At 35.0% G+C, this 18493-nt stretch overlaps 1 protein-coding gene across 1 annotated transcript in view; it reads right to left on the reverse strand.

The window, feature by feature from the left end:
- Window positions 1–18493, reverse strand: part of LOC150098880 (phosphatidylinositol 4-phosphate 5-kinase type-1 alpha-like) — a 322543-nt gene that overhangs the window by 161374 nt on the left and 142676 nt on the right. The window contains exon 10 of the mRNA XM_090405835.1: window positions 7878–7953. Coding sequence (XP_090261961.1) covers window positions 7878–7953 — 76 coding nt within the window. The remainder of the gene's footprint in view (window positions 1–7877; window positions 7954–18493) is intronic.

An 18493-nucleotide genomic window follows, 5' to 3' on the forward strand; every position in this document is an offset into this window, starting at 1 on the left:
GTTTCAATAAATTACATGGAAATTAACTGAATGAGCAAAAAGAAGCTAGAGCTGCATGAAAATAAAATGTTGTGGATTCGATACTAGGAAAAGTAATGACAAGACACAGGAGCATTATAAAAAAGTAGGCTAGGAAAGTGACAATCATGGAAGGGGGGGGAGAGGGAAGAAAAATCAGGGTATGAAAAGCAGTAATCCTTAGAAGCAAAGAGAAATCCAAAAGAATTTTATCACTATGTGGCAAATAAAATGAAAAATGACCAAGGATATTCCTTGGTGAATGTAGAAGGTAGGTGTGCTGCATGCTTCAAAAATTGCTGAAATAAGTGATCAATTTCAGCAGAGTATATATCCCAGGAAGACTTATCAATTGTAAGGATGCTAAGGTAGAACTAGGTGAAAAAATAGAGGTAGATGCATTTGAAGTTTTTTTTTTTTTTGGGGGGGGGGGGGGGAGGGAGGGGGCATGCAATGGTACAGTGTACTGGCACATATATTAACAGTTTAACAGTGATGTGTGACATATGGATATGGTATACATTTAGATATTTATAACGCTGAGTAATTTTTTACCCATTTACCTAGTATGCAAATAAGCTTAGTTATTTAATGAAATTTGCATTATTCATTACGTCTGTTAAGATATTTGCTATAAAAACTTTTTATATTTCCTGTATAACATTTTTATTAAAATTATCATATGCATTTTAATGATTTCTTTATAAACTTGCAGAATAAATTTATGCTGTGTGTTATACACTTAATTTGCTGTTCTTATTCCAAAAAAAATTATCGCACTATCATTTTTTTAATAGCTAATGAATTATCAATATTGCAATATTTCCTCAGTTATACATTGCACTGTTTAATGTATAACATCACATGGCTCTTACTTTTTTTTTTAAAAATCAATCCATTGTTTGCATTCTACTTTGTAATTAATTACAGGTCATCATCAGTAGGTGACAGTAATCTGTCACCACCGATGTTGGTTTGTAATATTCAGACTGAAATATATGGCCTTCAATAAATAGTATTACTCCATTATGTTTTTTTTTTTTTGTTTGTTTGTTGAAGAAACAACTGTCACGATGCAATTTTGGCCTTCTTCACAGTAGTGGTGTTAATTTGGGGGGGTGGGGGGGTATGAAATATTAGAAATAATGCTGAGAAAATAAAAAGCAGCATTAAAGCAGATACTGGATGTAAATAATGCAAAAAATGCTGGTAATATGACTGCAAGATCAATGCTAATGTAATGTATTCCAAAGCCAAGCAACTGTCTATAATAAGGCATGAAATATGATTGATTACAGTGAATCCTCAACTTGTGATGGGGTCTCTTGTGGCGATCCCATTATAAGTTGAAAGGATTGTAAGTTGGAAATCACTATATAACCTATAAGAGATAACAATTAATATGCCTGAATGCTAAAATGTGTAGGTGTAATATTTTTAAACTAGTTTTACTCTTTGATTATAGTGAAATAATACAATGTATGAATTACATAAAATGACTGTATACATTACTGTAATGAATAGTGCACAGTGCAAATGTGCACTTACCAGTAAAATAATCAACTGAAAACACGGAAAAAGAGCAACTCTTCAAAGCTACTGCTGCTGTTGTTCTATTAACTGAAAGATTCATTAGAGGAAGCAGGGGAGGCTACACCATTGGTAAAATTTTTTTTGAAATTCAGGAAATGCAACAAAGCATTCTGAGGATGGTTTACTAGATGCATAACATATGGAAAGTTTAGGTTCATCTTGCGGTGACAGCAGGAATGGTTGTACATTACGTCCAACTTAGTCTGCACAGTTTGCCTTTTTTTCTGCATAAAGTTTTCTCTAGCAAGCAACTGCATCATTCTTTCTACTTTGCTAAATCTCTCCATGTTAGTCTTTTCTCATCATCAGTAAATTTCTGACACATACCCTCAAGGGGCATACAGGATATGATAGTACTACATGTAAAAATCCTTTCTATCTATAATTTTCCTCCAAATCATTCTGTTACTTGTCAAGACTCCAACACTATCATATCTCATATTTCTATCGTCTAAGGCACTTTGTACTGTATCAACCCAATAATATCTTGGTCTTCCTCTGGGTCGTTTTCCTGCCAACCTGGCAGAGAACACTTGTTTTGCTAATCTTTCTTTGCCCATTCTGTTTAAGTGACCATACCACCTGAGATTAGCTCTGCAAACGCATTCCTGGATGCTGACAATGTCAAGTTCTTTACTAATATCCTCGTTTTTAATATGATATTGCCGTTGATGCCTCTAATCTTTCTCAGGACTCTCATATCTGCGGTCTCTAGTCTTTGGTCAAGTGTTTTACTTCTGACTGATCTCTCAGATCCACAAAGTTAAAACTGGTTTAAACACTGACTTGTATACAGCTAATTTAGTGTTCTGACTAATTTCTCTCTTATTCCATATGAATTTATTCAATTGACTTCCTACCATACCATCTTTGTTGATTCGGTTGTCTATTTCCATATTTAATTTACCATCTTCACTAAAAATCGTGCCTAAGTAGCTGAAATGTTTTACTTGTTCCACAGGTTCTCCGTTCACAACGCAGTTGACATTTTCAACGATTCTGCCTATTTTCATTGTCTTTGTCTTTTTATTGCTGACCTTCATACCGTATCTATTACAACAGTTATTCAATTTAGTCAGGGAATCTCCCAAGCTTGTAGAGGATTTATTTAGAAGTATAACATCGTCTGCATAAAGCAAAGAGCCGACATTAACATCTCCAATTTTGATATCATGTTTAATACCACTTTCCTTCATAATGTGATCCATATAGATAGTGAATAACAGAGGGGATAATGTACATCCTTGTCTCACACCAGATTTTACATTAAACCATCTTCGTGTACTTCCTTCAATTCTAACTGCTGACTTACAACTCAAATAAAGACTAAGTATTGCTTGATATAATGGCCCAATGACACCATATAACTGCAGCGTACTGAATAGCTTCTATCTTGGCACCTTGTCATATGCCTTTTCCAGATCTACAAAACTTAAATACAGATCTTTGTTATATTCCCATGCTTTCTCAACTATTTGTCGTAAAGTGAAGATCTGATCCTGACAGCCTCTATTTGGCCTGAATTCAGCTTGTTCTTCACCAAGCTTTTCTTGCACAATTCTTCTCAACCGTTTCTCAAGTATACTGGCATAAATCTTACCAGGAACACTCAGTAGAGAAATACCTCTGTAATTCTCACATTCAGTTATATTTCCCCTTTTTATATATGGATACTATTAGAACTCTACTCCAATCATCGGGAATTCATCCCTCTGTCCAGGCCTTCTGAACTATGCAGCACAGCCACTGTAAGAGTTTTATACCACCATACTTCAGCATTTCTGATCGAATATCATCTACTCCTGCCTTTCCACATTTCAAGCCTTTGATAGCTTTTTCTACTTCAAGTATGGATATGTATTCCTAACTATATGCCTGTTGAGTGTTTTTTACCACTGTGCTATCACTGCTTGTTTCATTTAGCAATTTTTCGAAATAACCTTTTCATGTCACCTTTATCATCTCTAACTCCTTTTACAGCACTCTTTCCTCCATTTCTAAGCTTCTTCTACAACCTCCAGAATATTTTGTCACCTTCTTGATATTTATTTTCCATGTTCTTACCAAAGTCCTCCCATGACTTTTGTTTAGCTTTCTTACATTTGTCTCTATATTCTCTAAGAGCACAAGCTGACTGATTTGCCAGGAACTTTTGATATGCTTTTTTCTTTAACTTCACTGCCAATTTCACTTCCTGTGTCCACCACAGAGTTCTGATTTTTCTATCCTTGCAGACAACCTCACCACATGCCTCTCTAGCTGAATCAATCAGGGTTTTCTTCAAGTTTTGCCACTGAATCTCAAAGGTTTGGTTCCTGTTCTCAAACTCTCATTTTTTCTTCAACAAACTTTGTGTATTTTAGTCTACAGTTCACATCGAGAGCTGCTCAACTTTTATTCGCTTTAAAACTTTCTTACATGTTATTCTTTTCAATATGAAATTCAGTTTTATCATGTTCAAGACTATAGTGATCACTTCCAATTTCAAATCCTCTGTACACTCTGGTGTCCTACACCAGGGAGAAAAAATCACTATCAACAATAACATAGTTAATGAGACTTTTCTTATTCCTTGCCTCTTCTCTCCATATGAATTTGTGTACATTTTTATGTTGGAACATGGTGTTAATAATAACCAGTCCATGTCCTGAGCAGAAATCCAACAGGTATTTGCCATTATTATTAGCTTTCCTCTTTCCTCCAAATTTTCTCCAGGACCAACTTTTCCTTTTTCATTGTGTCAGTTGCTTTTTCTAAAGCATCAAAATATTCCTCCACTTCTATCTTAGTAGAACCTTCTGTGGAACCATAGGCAAAAATAAGTCTCATTGTCTAGTTCCCCATTCTCATATTTGCCCACATCACTCTACTTGAGAGACTGCCTGCCATTCAAGAAGATTAGCCTCGTATTTTGTGTTGAATACTATAGCTATTCTTTCTTTTCCTTGATTGTTATTGCCTGAATATAACATTTTGTATTTATTGCTCAGAAAGATCTCACCAGTTTTTGTCTTTTTTGTTTCAGTCACTCCTATTATGTCGATCTGGTACTTATCTAATTTCTCAGCTAGCTCCATTTCTTTGCCATTCAGGCTTCTTATGTTGATGGTGCCGATCTTTAACTCTGGTGATGTTGAGTTGGGGTGTGTTTTAGGGTTTGTTCCAGTAGCTGATTTTTCGCTGTTCGCCCTGGTGAAAACAACAGGGGGTCTTGTGTAACCAGGCGATGCCCCAGCCAGCATGAAATTTTGTCATGTTTTAACATCATTTTGTATACTGGTTTAAGCCAATAAGAATACAATTTGGTTGGCTAAATCCCAAATTGCCAGCCCATTCTCGTTCGTTTGGTATCCAGGTAGATACCCAACAGGGTGCACCACGAGAAGGTGAGGATTGGACATTAGGTCAGAAGCCCTGGTCAGTTCTCCGCATTCCTTTAAAGGCTATGCGGAGGTCTCCTCTCAGTTATACAGCTTTGATTCCCCCAAATAGCTCAAACTGTCTTATTAACTAAGGCAAATGCCTTTGCCAATCCTTTTTTTGTAGATTCAGCTTGATCTACTTCCCCTCTCTTCCTTTGCAATTTTGTGCTTCTGGCTCTATAAGATCTTCATTTGGGAACTTACTTCCTTAGCTTCTCATAACTTTCCTGCACCTTCATTGTCAAATTCCAACTTTTTAGCTAGTAGCACTTTGTCATCAGTTTCTTGTAAGACTTTTGTAGAATCCTATGAAGGTACGAACGTATGTTTTCAGCAGCAACTTCTTTCAATCACCATTCATATTATGCACTCACCTCTCTCCATGTTATAACAACATTCTTTGTAGAATGCAAGTACAATAGATATTAAATCCTTCCAAATGTCTCTAAGGGTTTTCTCATTCTCAATAGCAACAATAACCTAAGCAAAAGTATTTCTTAAATAATATGCCTCGAAGACAGCAATAACACCCTGGTTAGTGGGGTGGAGGAGTGAGTAGTGTTTGGTAAGTGGTTGAGGACTAACTGCATTTTAAATGAATATGATTACATGATAAATAAAATTATCATGTTTAAAAGCAAAAGTATGCAATAATGATTGTAAATTTATAGGCTCCAAACATGCATCCATCCTCCCACTTTATATTTATTATGAAAAAAAAATTAGTCCTGAATTATGTGAAGACTTCAGGAATGCATTCCTCACATAAAATGTGATCATGCTGTATTGCAAAACTGACATTCTAAAAGAAATGTCAGTATTTTAAATATAAATATTATGAATGGAATCTTGCAAAGTAACAGTTTTATCTTTGATGAACAAGTTTAATGTGAGTGCTAAATAGAGTGGCATATATCCAACCTGCTCTCGCCATGTATCATCCAGAGTAAAGCTGTGGCATGTATAATTTTGTCTACTTCTAATAGTTAAGTCACTACTGATGTGTACGCTATGTACTCAACAAAAAAATAATCTAAGATATATATAATGAGGACTATGTGCAGTCTGTCTGGAAATTGGTCATGCATCTATTAATCTCAAGCAGGAAATGGGCATCTAAGATCGGCAATTTCTTTAATATCAATGTAACACTGCTTGATAGAGTTACATGAATTCTCATTACATGCAGTATTCTGAGCAGGTGAACAACTAACTTGTTCACCTACTCATGATTACTATTAATAATTTTGTTTCATAAGCATATGAAAAATAATGGCCATCTTTTGTGAAAATCATGAGTAGAAGTGGAAATTTAATATAATATTTTTATGTGGTCATGTTCTGACAATTTATTCTCAGAAAAGGGAAATTTTATGCATGAAATAGCTAAGTTCTTACTTCACTATTGCTTACATTCAGAAATGTTTGGTGTGATATGCAATCAATGAAAAACAATTCCAAATGGAAAATATGTTTTTTTATGTTGCCCTACTCACAAAAGGTTTATTTGTAAACCTTTCGTGGGTGGCTGCTGCACTACAATTAACAACACTTTCGTAAAGTGTTCTCAATCAAGCATATATAGAAATATTACTAGATAGTCATTTTAGGTTGTCTATATGAGCTTCCAAGTTCACTACCGAATAGTATTCACCAAATACACTGGTGTCCAAAAGCTAAGGAAGAACAGCATTTTAACCGCATGTTAAGGAAGAACAGGAAGGAAAAAGCTAAGGAAGAACAGCATGTATATGAAAAAATGTTCATGATTATAGCCAAATGTGGACAAAAATTTATTGCCAGCAAACTAATAAATTATATTACACAAAAAACATGTTATAAGTTTTGTAAAAATTAATTTGAAATGCATTTTTTGGCAAAAGTTACAAATTTCCTAAGGATGCAGTTAAGGAATTAATGTACAGTGCTTACAGAAAACTAGGCTGGGAGACATTTCAGTATGGAATATATCCATCCCAAACTGCAATGCAGTTCTCACAACATTGTACCATGCTTAGCACCAAGTGATTCAGTTCTTGAGGCAAACTGGCCCACTCCTCCTTCAGCGCAAGGATAAGGTCTTGTTTGTTTTCTGGTTGATCAGTTGGGTCAGTACAAGACAATGAAGATGAAGAATCATCTCATAGCCAAGAGTGGCATGGGTTGGGATGGTTATATTGACCTAAACATAAGTTACTGTGCATGTCTGGGAACACCAGGAATAAAGGGGAAGAATTTACTGTACTGATTAAACTGATTTGTCCAAAACTCGCTGGTATAAGTAAAACATGGATGGATGGATGATGTATTGAGAGGAATAGAGATGGATGGTTACAGTACTTTCTGTGAAGAAAAGTAAAGCAGGAATGTTGTTGATGATAGCAGAGAAAATGTGCCTACCTACTCAAGATGGAGATGAAACTAGGTGGGATGCAGGATAAACAGTGACAGTGTACAGAATCTATTAGTAGTCTGCAGAATTAAAAAAAAAATCCAATGTTTTAAAAAATATATTTTTTTTTTTTTCCATTTCTAAAACACAAGAATTAGAAGAGTAGTGCAGACAGGAACATTTATTCATTTTCCCCAGCCCTAAACAATTAATATGTACCATTGCAATACCTTGAAGCATTTTTAGAAGTTAAAGTAAGAAAAGTACAAACATATTTTTGTAAAGTCAATTTTTTGAGCTACTTGAACTCTAAAATTTCAGCCTTTTCTCTGAAGTTGTATATCAAAGCTGCCATTTTCAAATTTTGCTTCATGAACTCATTGAGGTCTGTCAGTCAGTCACTCCTTAACATGTATATAATTCTTAGATGCTAACATTTAAAAAACTATTACCTAATGCAGAATCAGTTCCATCATGAGGTAAGTTTGAAAGCCCAGAATTTGCAACTTCTCTTTTTAATACCTTTTCCTAGAAAGAGATATTTTATGCACAGCTGTAAGTTAATTACTTATAATTTATATTTTTATTAATTCATCCATGTTAATTTTTAATAGTATCATCATGAATAACCAACACCTAAATTTTGCTACATCTTATTAATTCTTGTGGCTACACACTTTGGCATAAGCTGAATTCTATTATGTACACAATATTCAGAAATGTAAGCTATAAACACACCTCTTATTATAAGACACTCTTTCCCCTTACTTTTGACAATTAGCATTACTTGTATTAGTTTCAAACTGTAGTACACGGTTTTCTTTTAATGTGATATTCATTTTTATCCTGCCCAAAACTATATGGTTAACCCTTTGGTTTAAAACCTGTATACTGCTGTATTCAGTGTAATTATTGTGTATTCTGAACCAGTATATTATTGTGCAACAATAGTAGAGTAAGATTTTTTTTTTTTTTTTAAATTTACTGTATGTGTTCTTGGATTGTGAATTCATGCATATCTTTATGTTGGAACATTGTAATGACTGATCCATGTGTTGAACAGAAATCAAGGAGGTAGGTTTGTTGTTTTAATCAAATTTTACCCAAACATTTCTAAATGTCAGGGATTGCCTTCTGTGCTATTTAGGTCTCCAAAGTAGATTTTTTATAAAGTAGATTAGGCAAAAAATATATAAATTAATAAAAACAGAACAAAAAAAAATCCTTAGCCCACCCCATGGTTATTGTACTATAGGTTCACAAATAAATCTTTCATGCATGGAAACAACATAAAGTTCTTTTGTCACTGTACTCAATGAGTGGTATACTTATTGTTCACAATTCTCCTCTTTCTTTGCATTTGATATTGAAATGTTTTGTGTATCTTTCTCTTCATCATTCACTAATAAGCACTAATGGTAAAATTGGCTCACTATAAACCTATAGCATTAACATATGTACAAATATATATAAGATATTAATTTTGTTGGATAATTGCATATGCACTTTATTTTAATGTGCTGAAAAAAAACCAGACTGATCAAAAAAACAGATAATTCGAGAGCTCCTAGACTTAAAAAATTAGAAGCTTTCTAATAAAATATAAATTGCAAAGGGAAAGAAAAAAATGAGGTTACTCTCTGCCTTATTTAAAAAATTATACAATGTCTATCAAAACATCTAGTAAATTTACTCTGTCTATTATTTATTTCAACTTGTTGCAATTTGCTAGTAAGGAATGCCAACTGATGCTCTCATTTTGTTTTTCACTAAGCCAATAGGCATTGACACAAACCACCCTCCTGGTTTGAAGGTCATTTGAAGTCACTTTTAAGGAATTAATGCCCTTTTCCAAGTTGCATGTATCCAAAGTATGCTTGGATATAAGAGTGTGCATGTACAGATGCACACAATTTTTTAACTGATTTTATTGTCTAGAATGACTAATTGTAGCTATTCTGGAACATTTTTTTTTTTTTAATATATATAGAGCACATTTTAATTCTTGCATATCTTGCTTATGAGTATATAATATACACTATCCACTAATAAATTGTCTGGACACTAGCAATTTACAATTGATTAGCAACCAAACCCTAATATTGGGAATGTCCACCTTTGGCTGTGATCCCTCCTGCACCCTTTCAGGGAGGCTTTCTGCCAATGTGCAGCAGACATCAGGTGGAATTTGTCTCCATCAAAACAGCACTGAATTCAACGACAGATCGAGGACATGCTGCTCTGGACCTCAATTGCCACTCCATTTTATCCCACAGGTGTTCGATGGGGTTGAGGTCAGGACTCTGCGCAGTCGTTTAACACCCATCTCTTCATACCATTCCATAAAAACTTCACAGTGTAGGCAGCACCTGATTATCCAGAATATCAATCACCGTACTGAGCTGCCTTCATGGAACTATGGACAATGACCAGTGATCCTACTCCAAACCATCCGAATGCATCCCACACCATTACTTCTCCACCACCAAACTTTACTGTGGGTACAACACACTGTGGTAACAAATATTCACCAGGCTGCCTCCACACCTACACTCTGCCCTCCAGAGTACAATTTTCTGCTAGTCAATTGTCCAGTCCACATGCTCTTTGCACTAGGCAATACGAACTGCCTTGTTCATTATTGTGATGTTTGGCTTGTGTTCCACTGCTCTTCCATGGAAACCCAATAAATGGAGTCCTTTTTGTATAGTATTAGTGCTCACTATTGTGTTACTGGTGCTGTGAAACTCATCACAGACGGTCTGTGCCAATTGTAGCCAGTTTTCGCATGTCACCCATTTTAACACTCTCCTGTCAGTCATTTTCGACAGCCACTCTGGGAATTTTCCTGCACTACTGATGCCAGAACGTCTCCATTTGTTAATCTCCATTTACTCAGGAGAAGAGGAGAAACATCAAGCAGGTGTAGGTATAATACTGAATAAACAAGTGGCAGGATATGTGTGGAAGGCTACTGGCAAATCTCAGACAGAGTTTTGGTGGTAAAGAAAAGCAAAACCAAGAAATATTTTACTTATTCAGATATATTTACCTACTTGTGATTATGAGGATGTAGAGACAGTTTATGGTGATATAGAAAAGGGTTTGAAATGTAAAGACACAAAAGATATCATTATAATACAGGGCGATATGAATGCAAAAATCAAAAGAGGAAGGGAGGAAGATATTGTTGGGCTATATGGATTAGGAGTGAGAAATGAAAGCGGAGATATGTTGTTGGATTTCTGTAGAAAACATGAGTTGACAATTATGAACACTTGGTTTAAAAAACATCCAAGAAGATTGTATATGTGGAAAGCCCCAGGGGATATAAATAATAGAAGAAATTAGATAGATTATGTTGGATAATTGATTATCTAACATTTTGATAAACAATCAAGTGATATAATTGATTGTTTATCAAAAGATTCTATATCTTTTGATAAACAAAAGATACAGAAATAATGTAAAATATGTGACAACATATCCAGGAGCAGATTGTAATACAGATCATATATTGTTATCAACTAAGATGAAAATTAAGTTAAAAAAAGTAATTACAAAGAAACAAAATAAATCATGGAATATAGAGCAGCTGAAAATACCAAATACGGCGAATAAATTCACAAAGAAAGTAGGGGAAGAAATGAAGGAGAGAAATATACAAGTAAGTGATAATGCAAGTGAAAAATGGAAGATTCGGAAGGAAAGCATAATTATTGCTACAGAATTACATTTTGTTAAAAAAAAAGAGGAAAGAGAGAAAAGAAAAAAACCATGGATAATGGAAAGTATTTTGAGAAAAATAACAAAAAGAAGAAAGCTAGTTAATAGTAAAACAGAGGAGGAAAAAAAAAAAAAAGCAGTATAAAGACTTGAATAGGGAGTTACAAAGAGAGATAAGAAGGAAATAGGAAGAGTGGTTAGATGAAATGAGTAGACACAACAGCAAAGACAGAAAGAAATGACATAAAAGGTGTTAATAAAAACATTAATATGACAGGAAGGAGAAAGATATAAGTTTGCGGCAGTCAAGAATGAGAGAGTGAAATCTTGATAGAAAAAGAGAAGATATTACAGAAATGGAAGGAATATATAGGTGAACTGTATGAAGACAGAGAAAGAGGAGAAAATCAACCGAAAGGGTATAGTGGGCAGAGGTTATACATCAAGAAGGAGGAAATGAATCTAGCAATTCAAAAGATGAAAGAAGGAAAACCCCCCGGAATAGATGGTATACAGATAGAACTTATAAAAAATATAGGTGAAAAAGGTATGGAAGAGTTATGGCAAAATTATTAACGGAATTTACAAGGGACAAGAATTACCAGAGGAGTTTCCAAAAAAAGATGGGAGTTTTAGACTAATAATATTAGAATGATAAGTCATAATTCACATGGCAAAAATAATTTTGGAGAGAATTAAGAGTAAAATAGAAAAAGAAATGAATGAAGAACAGTTTGGTTTCTGAACCAACAGAGGAACTAGAAGTTTAGTGTTCCCCCCCCCAATAATTCTTAAACTTGTTTAAGAATTATTGGGGGAAAAACACTAAACCATTGTGGAAAGGTGTTTTTGGGGTTTCTAGATTTTGAAAAGGCATTTGATACAGTGAAACATAAAAGGCTTTTTGGTATTCTAGAAAATATTGATATTGACTCGTATGATTTGGAAATCTTAAAGAGAATATATTGGACACAAACAACGTTAGTATGTGTAAATGGGGAGGAAACAGGAGAATTCCAGGTGGAGAGAGGAGTTACACAAGGATGTAAGTTATCACCATTTTAATTTATAATGAACAGATGCTTACAGAGGCACTTGAGGATGTAGAAGGAATAAAAATAAATGGAAGAATCATCAATAACTTATGGTATGCGTATGATGTAGTGGTGATGGCAAAAAGCAAAAATGGATTACAACAAATTGTTCAAAGAATTGAAAACTCCTGTAAACAGTACGGACTAAGGATTAACACAAAGAAGACCAAGACAATGATAATGGGCAGAAAAATAGGAGATAATGCAAAAGATAAGATGTGGAGGAAAGATTTTAGAAGAAGTGGAAAGACTTCAATATTTAGGTAGTTGTTTAGGCTAAATTGGCATTTATGGAAATGAAGAGAATTTTAATAAATAAGAATATTAAAATAGGTGTGAGAATTGGAATAGTTAAAGCAACAGTTTGGAGTATTGTAAGTTATGGAAGTGAGTCATGGACACTCAGAAAGAGAGATATGGAAAGAATTAATGCATTGGAAATGTGGTGTTATAGAAGGATGTAAAAGATTAGCTATACAAAGAGAATATCAAATCAAGAAGTTTTAAGAAGAGTTGGGATGGAAAGAACACTGCTTAAAAACATTATGCAAAGAAAGACTAGATTTGCACGACATCTTCTGAGAGGTTCCTCAGGCCATCTGACAAGAACTATATTACAAGGGAAAGTTGAAGGGAAAAGAGCCAACCAAAGAGTGGTTTAATGACATTGTGGAATGGACTGGTTCAAGAGAAACAGAGAAGAGCTGCTTATCTGCTGCAACCCTCTTTTTAGTGGATGCTATCGGACGATTTGTCAGTCATTTTCGACGCCCACTTGGAGTTTTCTTACACTAGTGATGTCAGAACATCTCCATATGTTGATCATGTTGCCAACCATTGATTTTGGATGCTCCAGTTGAGTGCCAATGGCATGTATGGACATGCCACAAACGTGACAGCCTACGATGACACTTCTCTTGAAGTCACGGAGTTCATATCGTGTTGCCATACCACCTGTATTTCAACTGCTACGATGAAATACTACTTGTTACTATCTGTAGACCAGTTTTTATGTTATTAACAGACCTGGAATGTTCCATAACTTAAATAACAGGAGTGTCTGGACAATTATTGTTAGATAGTGTGTGTGTATTTTTAGATTCTTAAGCATGCATTATTTTAAGCAACTTGTGCTTGCTTTCTAAAAAATGATGATAATTAGAAGCATTTTAAGCAAAGTAAGTGCAACTCAATAGCTTGAATATAATCATAGCCACATCTTGAGTTCATATGCATGTTATTAACAGACCTGGAATGTTCCATAACTTAAATAACAGGAGTATCCGGACAATTATTGGTAGATACTGTGTGTGTGTGTTTAGATTCGTAAGCATGCATTATTTTAAGCAAAGTAAGTGCAACTCAATAGCTTGAATATAATCATAGCCACATCTCGAGTTCATATGCTCCCCACCCTTTCTTTATGTGGTTCTTGCCACATGAAATGTTTTTTGTATATTTATAGGGCATTCATACCATGGGGCTAATAAGTATTTTTTATTAGTCTGTAAACTCTGCTCTAAACACCAAACATGGAACTTTTTAACACAACTTCAGGCTTCTATAAATGGGGTGGTGGGTGGTCTCCCACCTATGATAAAATTCATTTTTCCCCTTGAAGACATTCACAAACATCACATCCATGGCAGATTCAAACTTGCAGCCTGTTGGTTGGAGAGTAAATACATTAACTACTCAACCAACCAGGCTAACAGTTTAGAAACAATGTGCAATCTGTATTCTAAATCTTATCTAAAGTGAAAATTTAAACACACACAACACATCTTAACATATATCTTGCTTATGAGCTGGCATTAAAGGATCAGGTAAATGATACTTCTTGTAGATAAACTTATTCGTTGGTTGCACGACTACATTTTTTAGGAAATAACAACGTATATTACAATATTAATTAAAAAACTTTAATCAATACCTTCCTATATTTCGGCAATGTTACATTGCCATCTTCTGGGAACATAAAACTATGATATGTACACGCAGGCACTAACAACGAGCAAATGGGGCTGAAGATGCATGTACTTATAATAGTTTTTATGTTCCCAGAAGATGGCAATGCAACATTGCCGAAATATAGGAAGATTTTGATTAAAGTTTTTTAATTAATATTTTAGTCTACGTTATCATTTCCTAAAAAATTTAAAGTCACAGGTAAATGATAGTTGTTCAAATCATTTTCAAGCTTTGCTAATTCAGATATTTCCCCCATTATAATGGTTTGAATTTGTTCATTTTTTTGTGTTGTCCTCTATGGCCTTTGCATACTGTCCTTTATATATGACTCTTGCTAAATCCTTGGTGAGAAGAAAGAAGAAATTCATTTCTCAACAATTTCTTTATTAATTATAGTAAAGGAATTTTTACTACCTTTGCTATCCTTAAAACTTTTACATGGTGTTCTACTAGATCTTTATCACCAAGTACTGCATTTTATGCAGAACTTGGCATAAATTAGCAATAAATTATTATCTGTTTTCTTTTGAGCTATTTCCTTAAAGCAATAGTGTGCAATAATGCTGCTAATGAATTCTGCATCCTACTACATACTGAAGTTTACCATGAACTTCTCTCTCACAACACTTTTCTGCCTTATTATCATAATCAGTAAAAATGTATCGATTCCTCCATGGAATAGTGATCCATGAAAATTTTTTGTCAGTTATAACTGAAACAATAAATATAATGTGGCAGTAGAATCTAGTTCCTATATATTCAAAGTTGAAAATACTACATAACTGTCAGCGGCACTGATAAAAATACCTGAAACTAAAAAACATGGGGGGGGGGAAAGAATTATACCACTTGTATAGAGTGGAAATGATGATTCCAAGTGGACTATTCAGAAGGTTGGAGTGTGATGTTATTTCTTTCCAAAAATTTAACATGGGAAAGCTGTATAACTGAGAGGAGACCACCACATAGCCATTAAAGGAATGAGGAGAACCGACCAGGGCTTCTGACCTATTGTCCAATCCTCACCTTCTCATGGTGCACCCTATTGGGTATCTACTTGGATACTGAACGAACAAGGATGGGCTGGCAATTTGGGATTTAGCCGACCAAATTGTATTCTTATTGGTTAAATCAAAATAAAAAATGATGGTACAACATGACAAAATTTCATGCCGGCTGGAGCGTCGCCCAGTTAAACAAGCCCCCGTTGTTTTCGCCATGGAACCAGGGCGAACAGCGAAAAGTCAGCTACTGGAACAAATCTGAAAACAAACCCCAACTCAACATACCCAGAGTTAAAGATCGGTACTATCAATGTAAGAAGCCTGAATGGCAAAGAAATGGAGCTAGCTGAGGAATTAGATAAGTACCAGATCGACATAATAGGAGTGACTGAAACAAAAAAGACCAAAACTAGTGAGATATTTCTGAGCAATAAATACAAAATGTTATATTCAGGGAATGACAATCAAGGAAAAGAAGGAGTAGCCATAGTATACAACACAAAATACGAGGCTAATCTTCTTAAATGGCAGTCAGTCTCAAGTAGAGTAATGTGGGCAAATATGAGAATGGGGAACTGGACAATGAGACTTATTTGTGCCTATGGTCCCACAGAAAGTTCTACTAAGGTAGAAGTGGAAGAATTTTTTGATGCTTTAGAAAAAGCAACTGACACAATGAAAAAGGAAAAGTTGGTCCTTGTTGGAGATCTAACCAGCAGAGTAGGAAATGATTGTAAGACATACAAAAATATTTTGGGAAAATTTGGAGAAAAGCGCAAAGCTAATAATAATGGCAAAGACCTGTTGGATTTCTGCTCAAGGCATGGACTGGTTATTACTAACACCATGTTCCAACATAAAAATGTGCACAAATTCACATGGAGAGAAGAGGCTAGGAATAAGAAAAGTCTCATTGACTATGTTATTGTTGATAGTGATGTTTTCTCCCTGGTGCAGGACACCAGAGTGTACAGAGGAATTGAAATTGGAAGTGATCACTATTAAGTCTTGAGCAGGATAAAATTGAATTTCATATTGAAAAGAATAACATGTAAGAAAGTTTTAAAGCGAATAAAAGTTGAGCAGCTCTCAGATGTGAACTGTAGACTAAAATACAGAAAGATTATTGAAAAAAAAATGTGAGTTTGAGAACAGGAATCAAACCTTGGAGAATCAGTGGCAAATTCTGAAGAAAACATTGATTGATTCTGCCAGAGAGGCATGTGGTGAGGTTGTCTTCATGGATAAAAAAAATCAGAACTCCCTGGTGGACACAGGAAGTTAAAGAGCCAGTGAAGGAAAAGAAGAAAGCATATCAAAAGTTCCTGTCAAATAAGTCAGCTTGTGCTCTTAGAGAATACAGAGACAAATGCAAGAATGCTAAACACTGTGTAAAATTATCTAAACAAAAGTCATGGGAGGACTTTGGCAAGAATATAGAAAATAAATATCAAGAAGCTGGCAAAATATTCTGGAGGTTGTTGAAGAAGCTTAAGAATGGAGGAAAGAGTGCTGTAAAAGGAGTTACAGATGATAAAGGTGACATGAAAACAGGAGAAAAAGATATCCTTGAAGTATGGAGTAATTACTTTGAAAAACTGCTAAATGAAACAAGCAGTGATGACAGCACAGTGGTAAAAAAACACTGACCAGGCATGCAGTCAGGAATACATATCCATACTTGAAGTAGAAAAAGCCATCAAAGGCTTGAAATGTGGAAAGGCAGCATGAGTAGATGATATTCGACCAGAAATGCTGAAGTATGGTGGTATAAAAGTCTTACAGTGGCTGCACTGCATAGTTCAGAAAACCTGGACAGAGGGACGAATACCCGATGATTGGAGTAGAGCTCTCATATATAAAAAGTAGAGTAGATTACCCATATATAAAAATTGGAGTAGAGTACCCATATATAAAAATGGAAATAAAACTGAATGTGAGAATTACAGAGGTATTTCCCTACTGAGTGTTCCAGGCAAGATCTATGCAAGTATACTTGAGAAACGATTGAGAAAAATTGTGGAAGAAAAGCTGGGCGAAGAACATGCTGGATTTAGGCCAAATAGAGGCTGTCAGGATCAGATATTCGCTTTGCGACAAATAGTCGAGAAAGCATGGGAATATAACAAAGATCTGTATTTAAGTTTTGTCGATTTGGAAAAGGCATATGACAAGGTGCCAAGAGAGAAGCTATTCAATACGCTGCAGTTATATGGAGTGAATGGGGCATTATATCAAGCAATACTTGGTCTTTATTTGAGTTCTAAGTCAGCAGTTAGAATTGAAGGAGGTACAGGAAGATGGTTTAATGTTAAATCTGGTGTGAGACAAGGATGTACATTATCCCCTCCCCTTTGCTATTCATTATCTATATGGATCACATTATGAAGGAAAGTGGTATTAAACATGATATCAAAATTGGAGATGTTAATGTCAGCTCTTTGCTTTATGCGGATGATGTTATGCTTCTAAATAAATCCGCTACAAGTCTGCAAGATTCTCTGACTAAATTGAATAGCTGTTGTAATAGATATGGTATGAAGGTCAGCAATAAAAAGACAAAGACAATGAAAATAGGCAGAATCATTGAAAATGTCAACTGTGTTGTGAATGGAGAACCTGTGGAACAATTAAAACATTTCAGCTACTTTGGCACGATTTTTAGTGAAGATGGTAAATTAAATATGGAAATAGACAACAGAATCAGCAAAGCTGGTATGGTGGGAAATCAAATGAATAAATTCATATGGAATAAGAGAGAAATTAGTCGGTACACTAAATTAGCTGTATACAAGACAGTGTTCAAACCAGTTTTAACTTATGGATCTGAGAGCTGGGTCAGAAGTAAAGTCTTGACCAAAGACTAGAGACCGCAGATATGAGAGTCCTGAGAAAGATTAGAGGCATGAACAGATGGCATCAGCGGCAATATCATATTAAAAACGAGGATATTAGGAAAGAACTTGACATTGTCAGCATCCAGGAATGCGTTAGCAGAGCTAATCTCAGGTGGTATGGTCACTTAAACAGAATGGGAGAGGAAAGATTAGCAAAACAAGTGTTCTCTGCTAGGTAGGCAGGAAAACGACCCAGAGAAAGACCAAGATACAGGTGGATTGATATGGTACAAAGTGCCTTAGACGATAGAAATATAAGATCTGACAATGTTGGAGTCTTGACAAGTAACAGACTGATTTGGAGGAAAATTGTAGATAGGAAGTTAGTAATGATGCAATTTTTTCATGTAGTACTATCATATCCTGTACACCCCTT

The sequence above is a fragment of the Typopeltis vanoorti genome, chromosome 15, assembly GCF_054136105.1.
Source record: "Typopeltis vanoorti isolate ZY-2024b chromosome 15, IOZ_Tvanoo_1.0, whole genome shotgun sequence".
Lineage (NCBI taxonomy): Eukaryota > Metazoa > Arthropoda > Arachnida > Uropygi > Thelyphonidae > Typopeltis > Typopeltis vanoorti.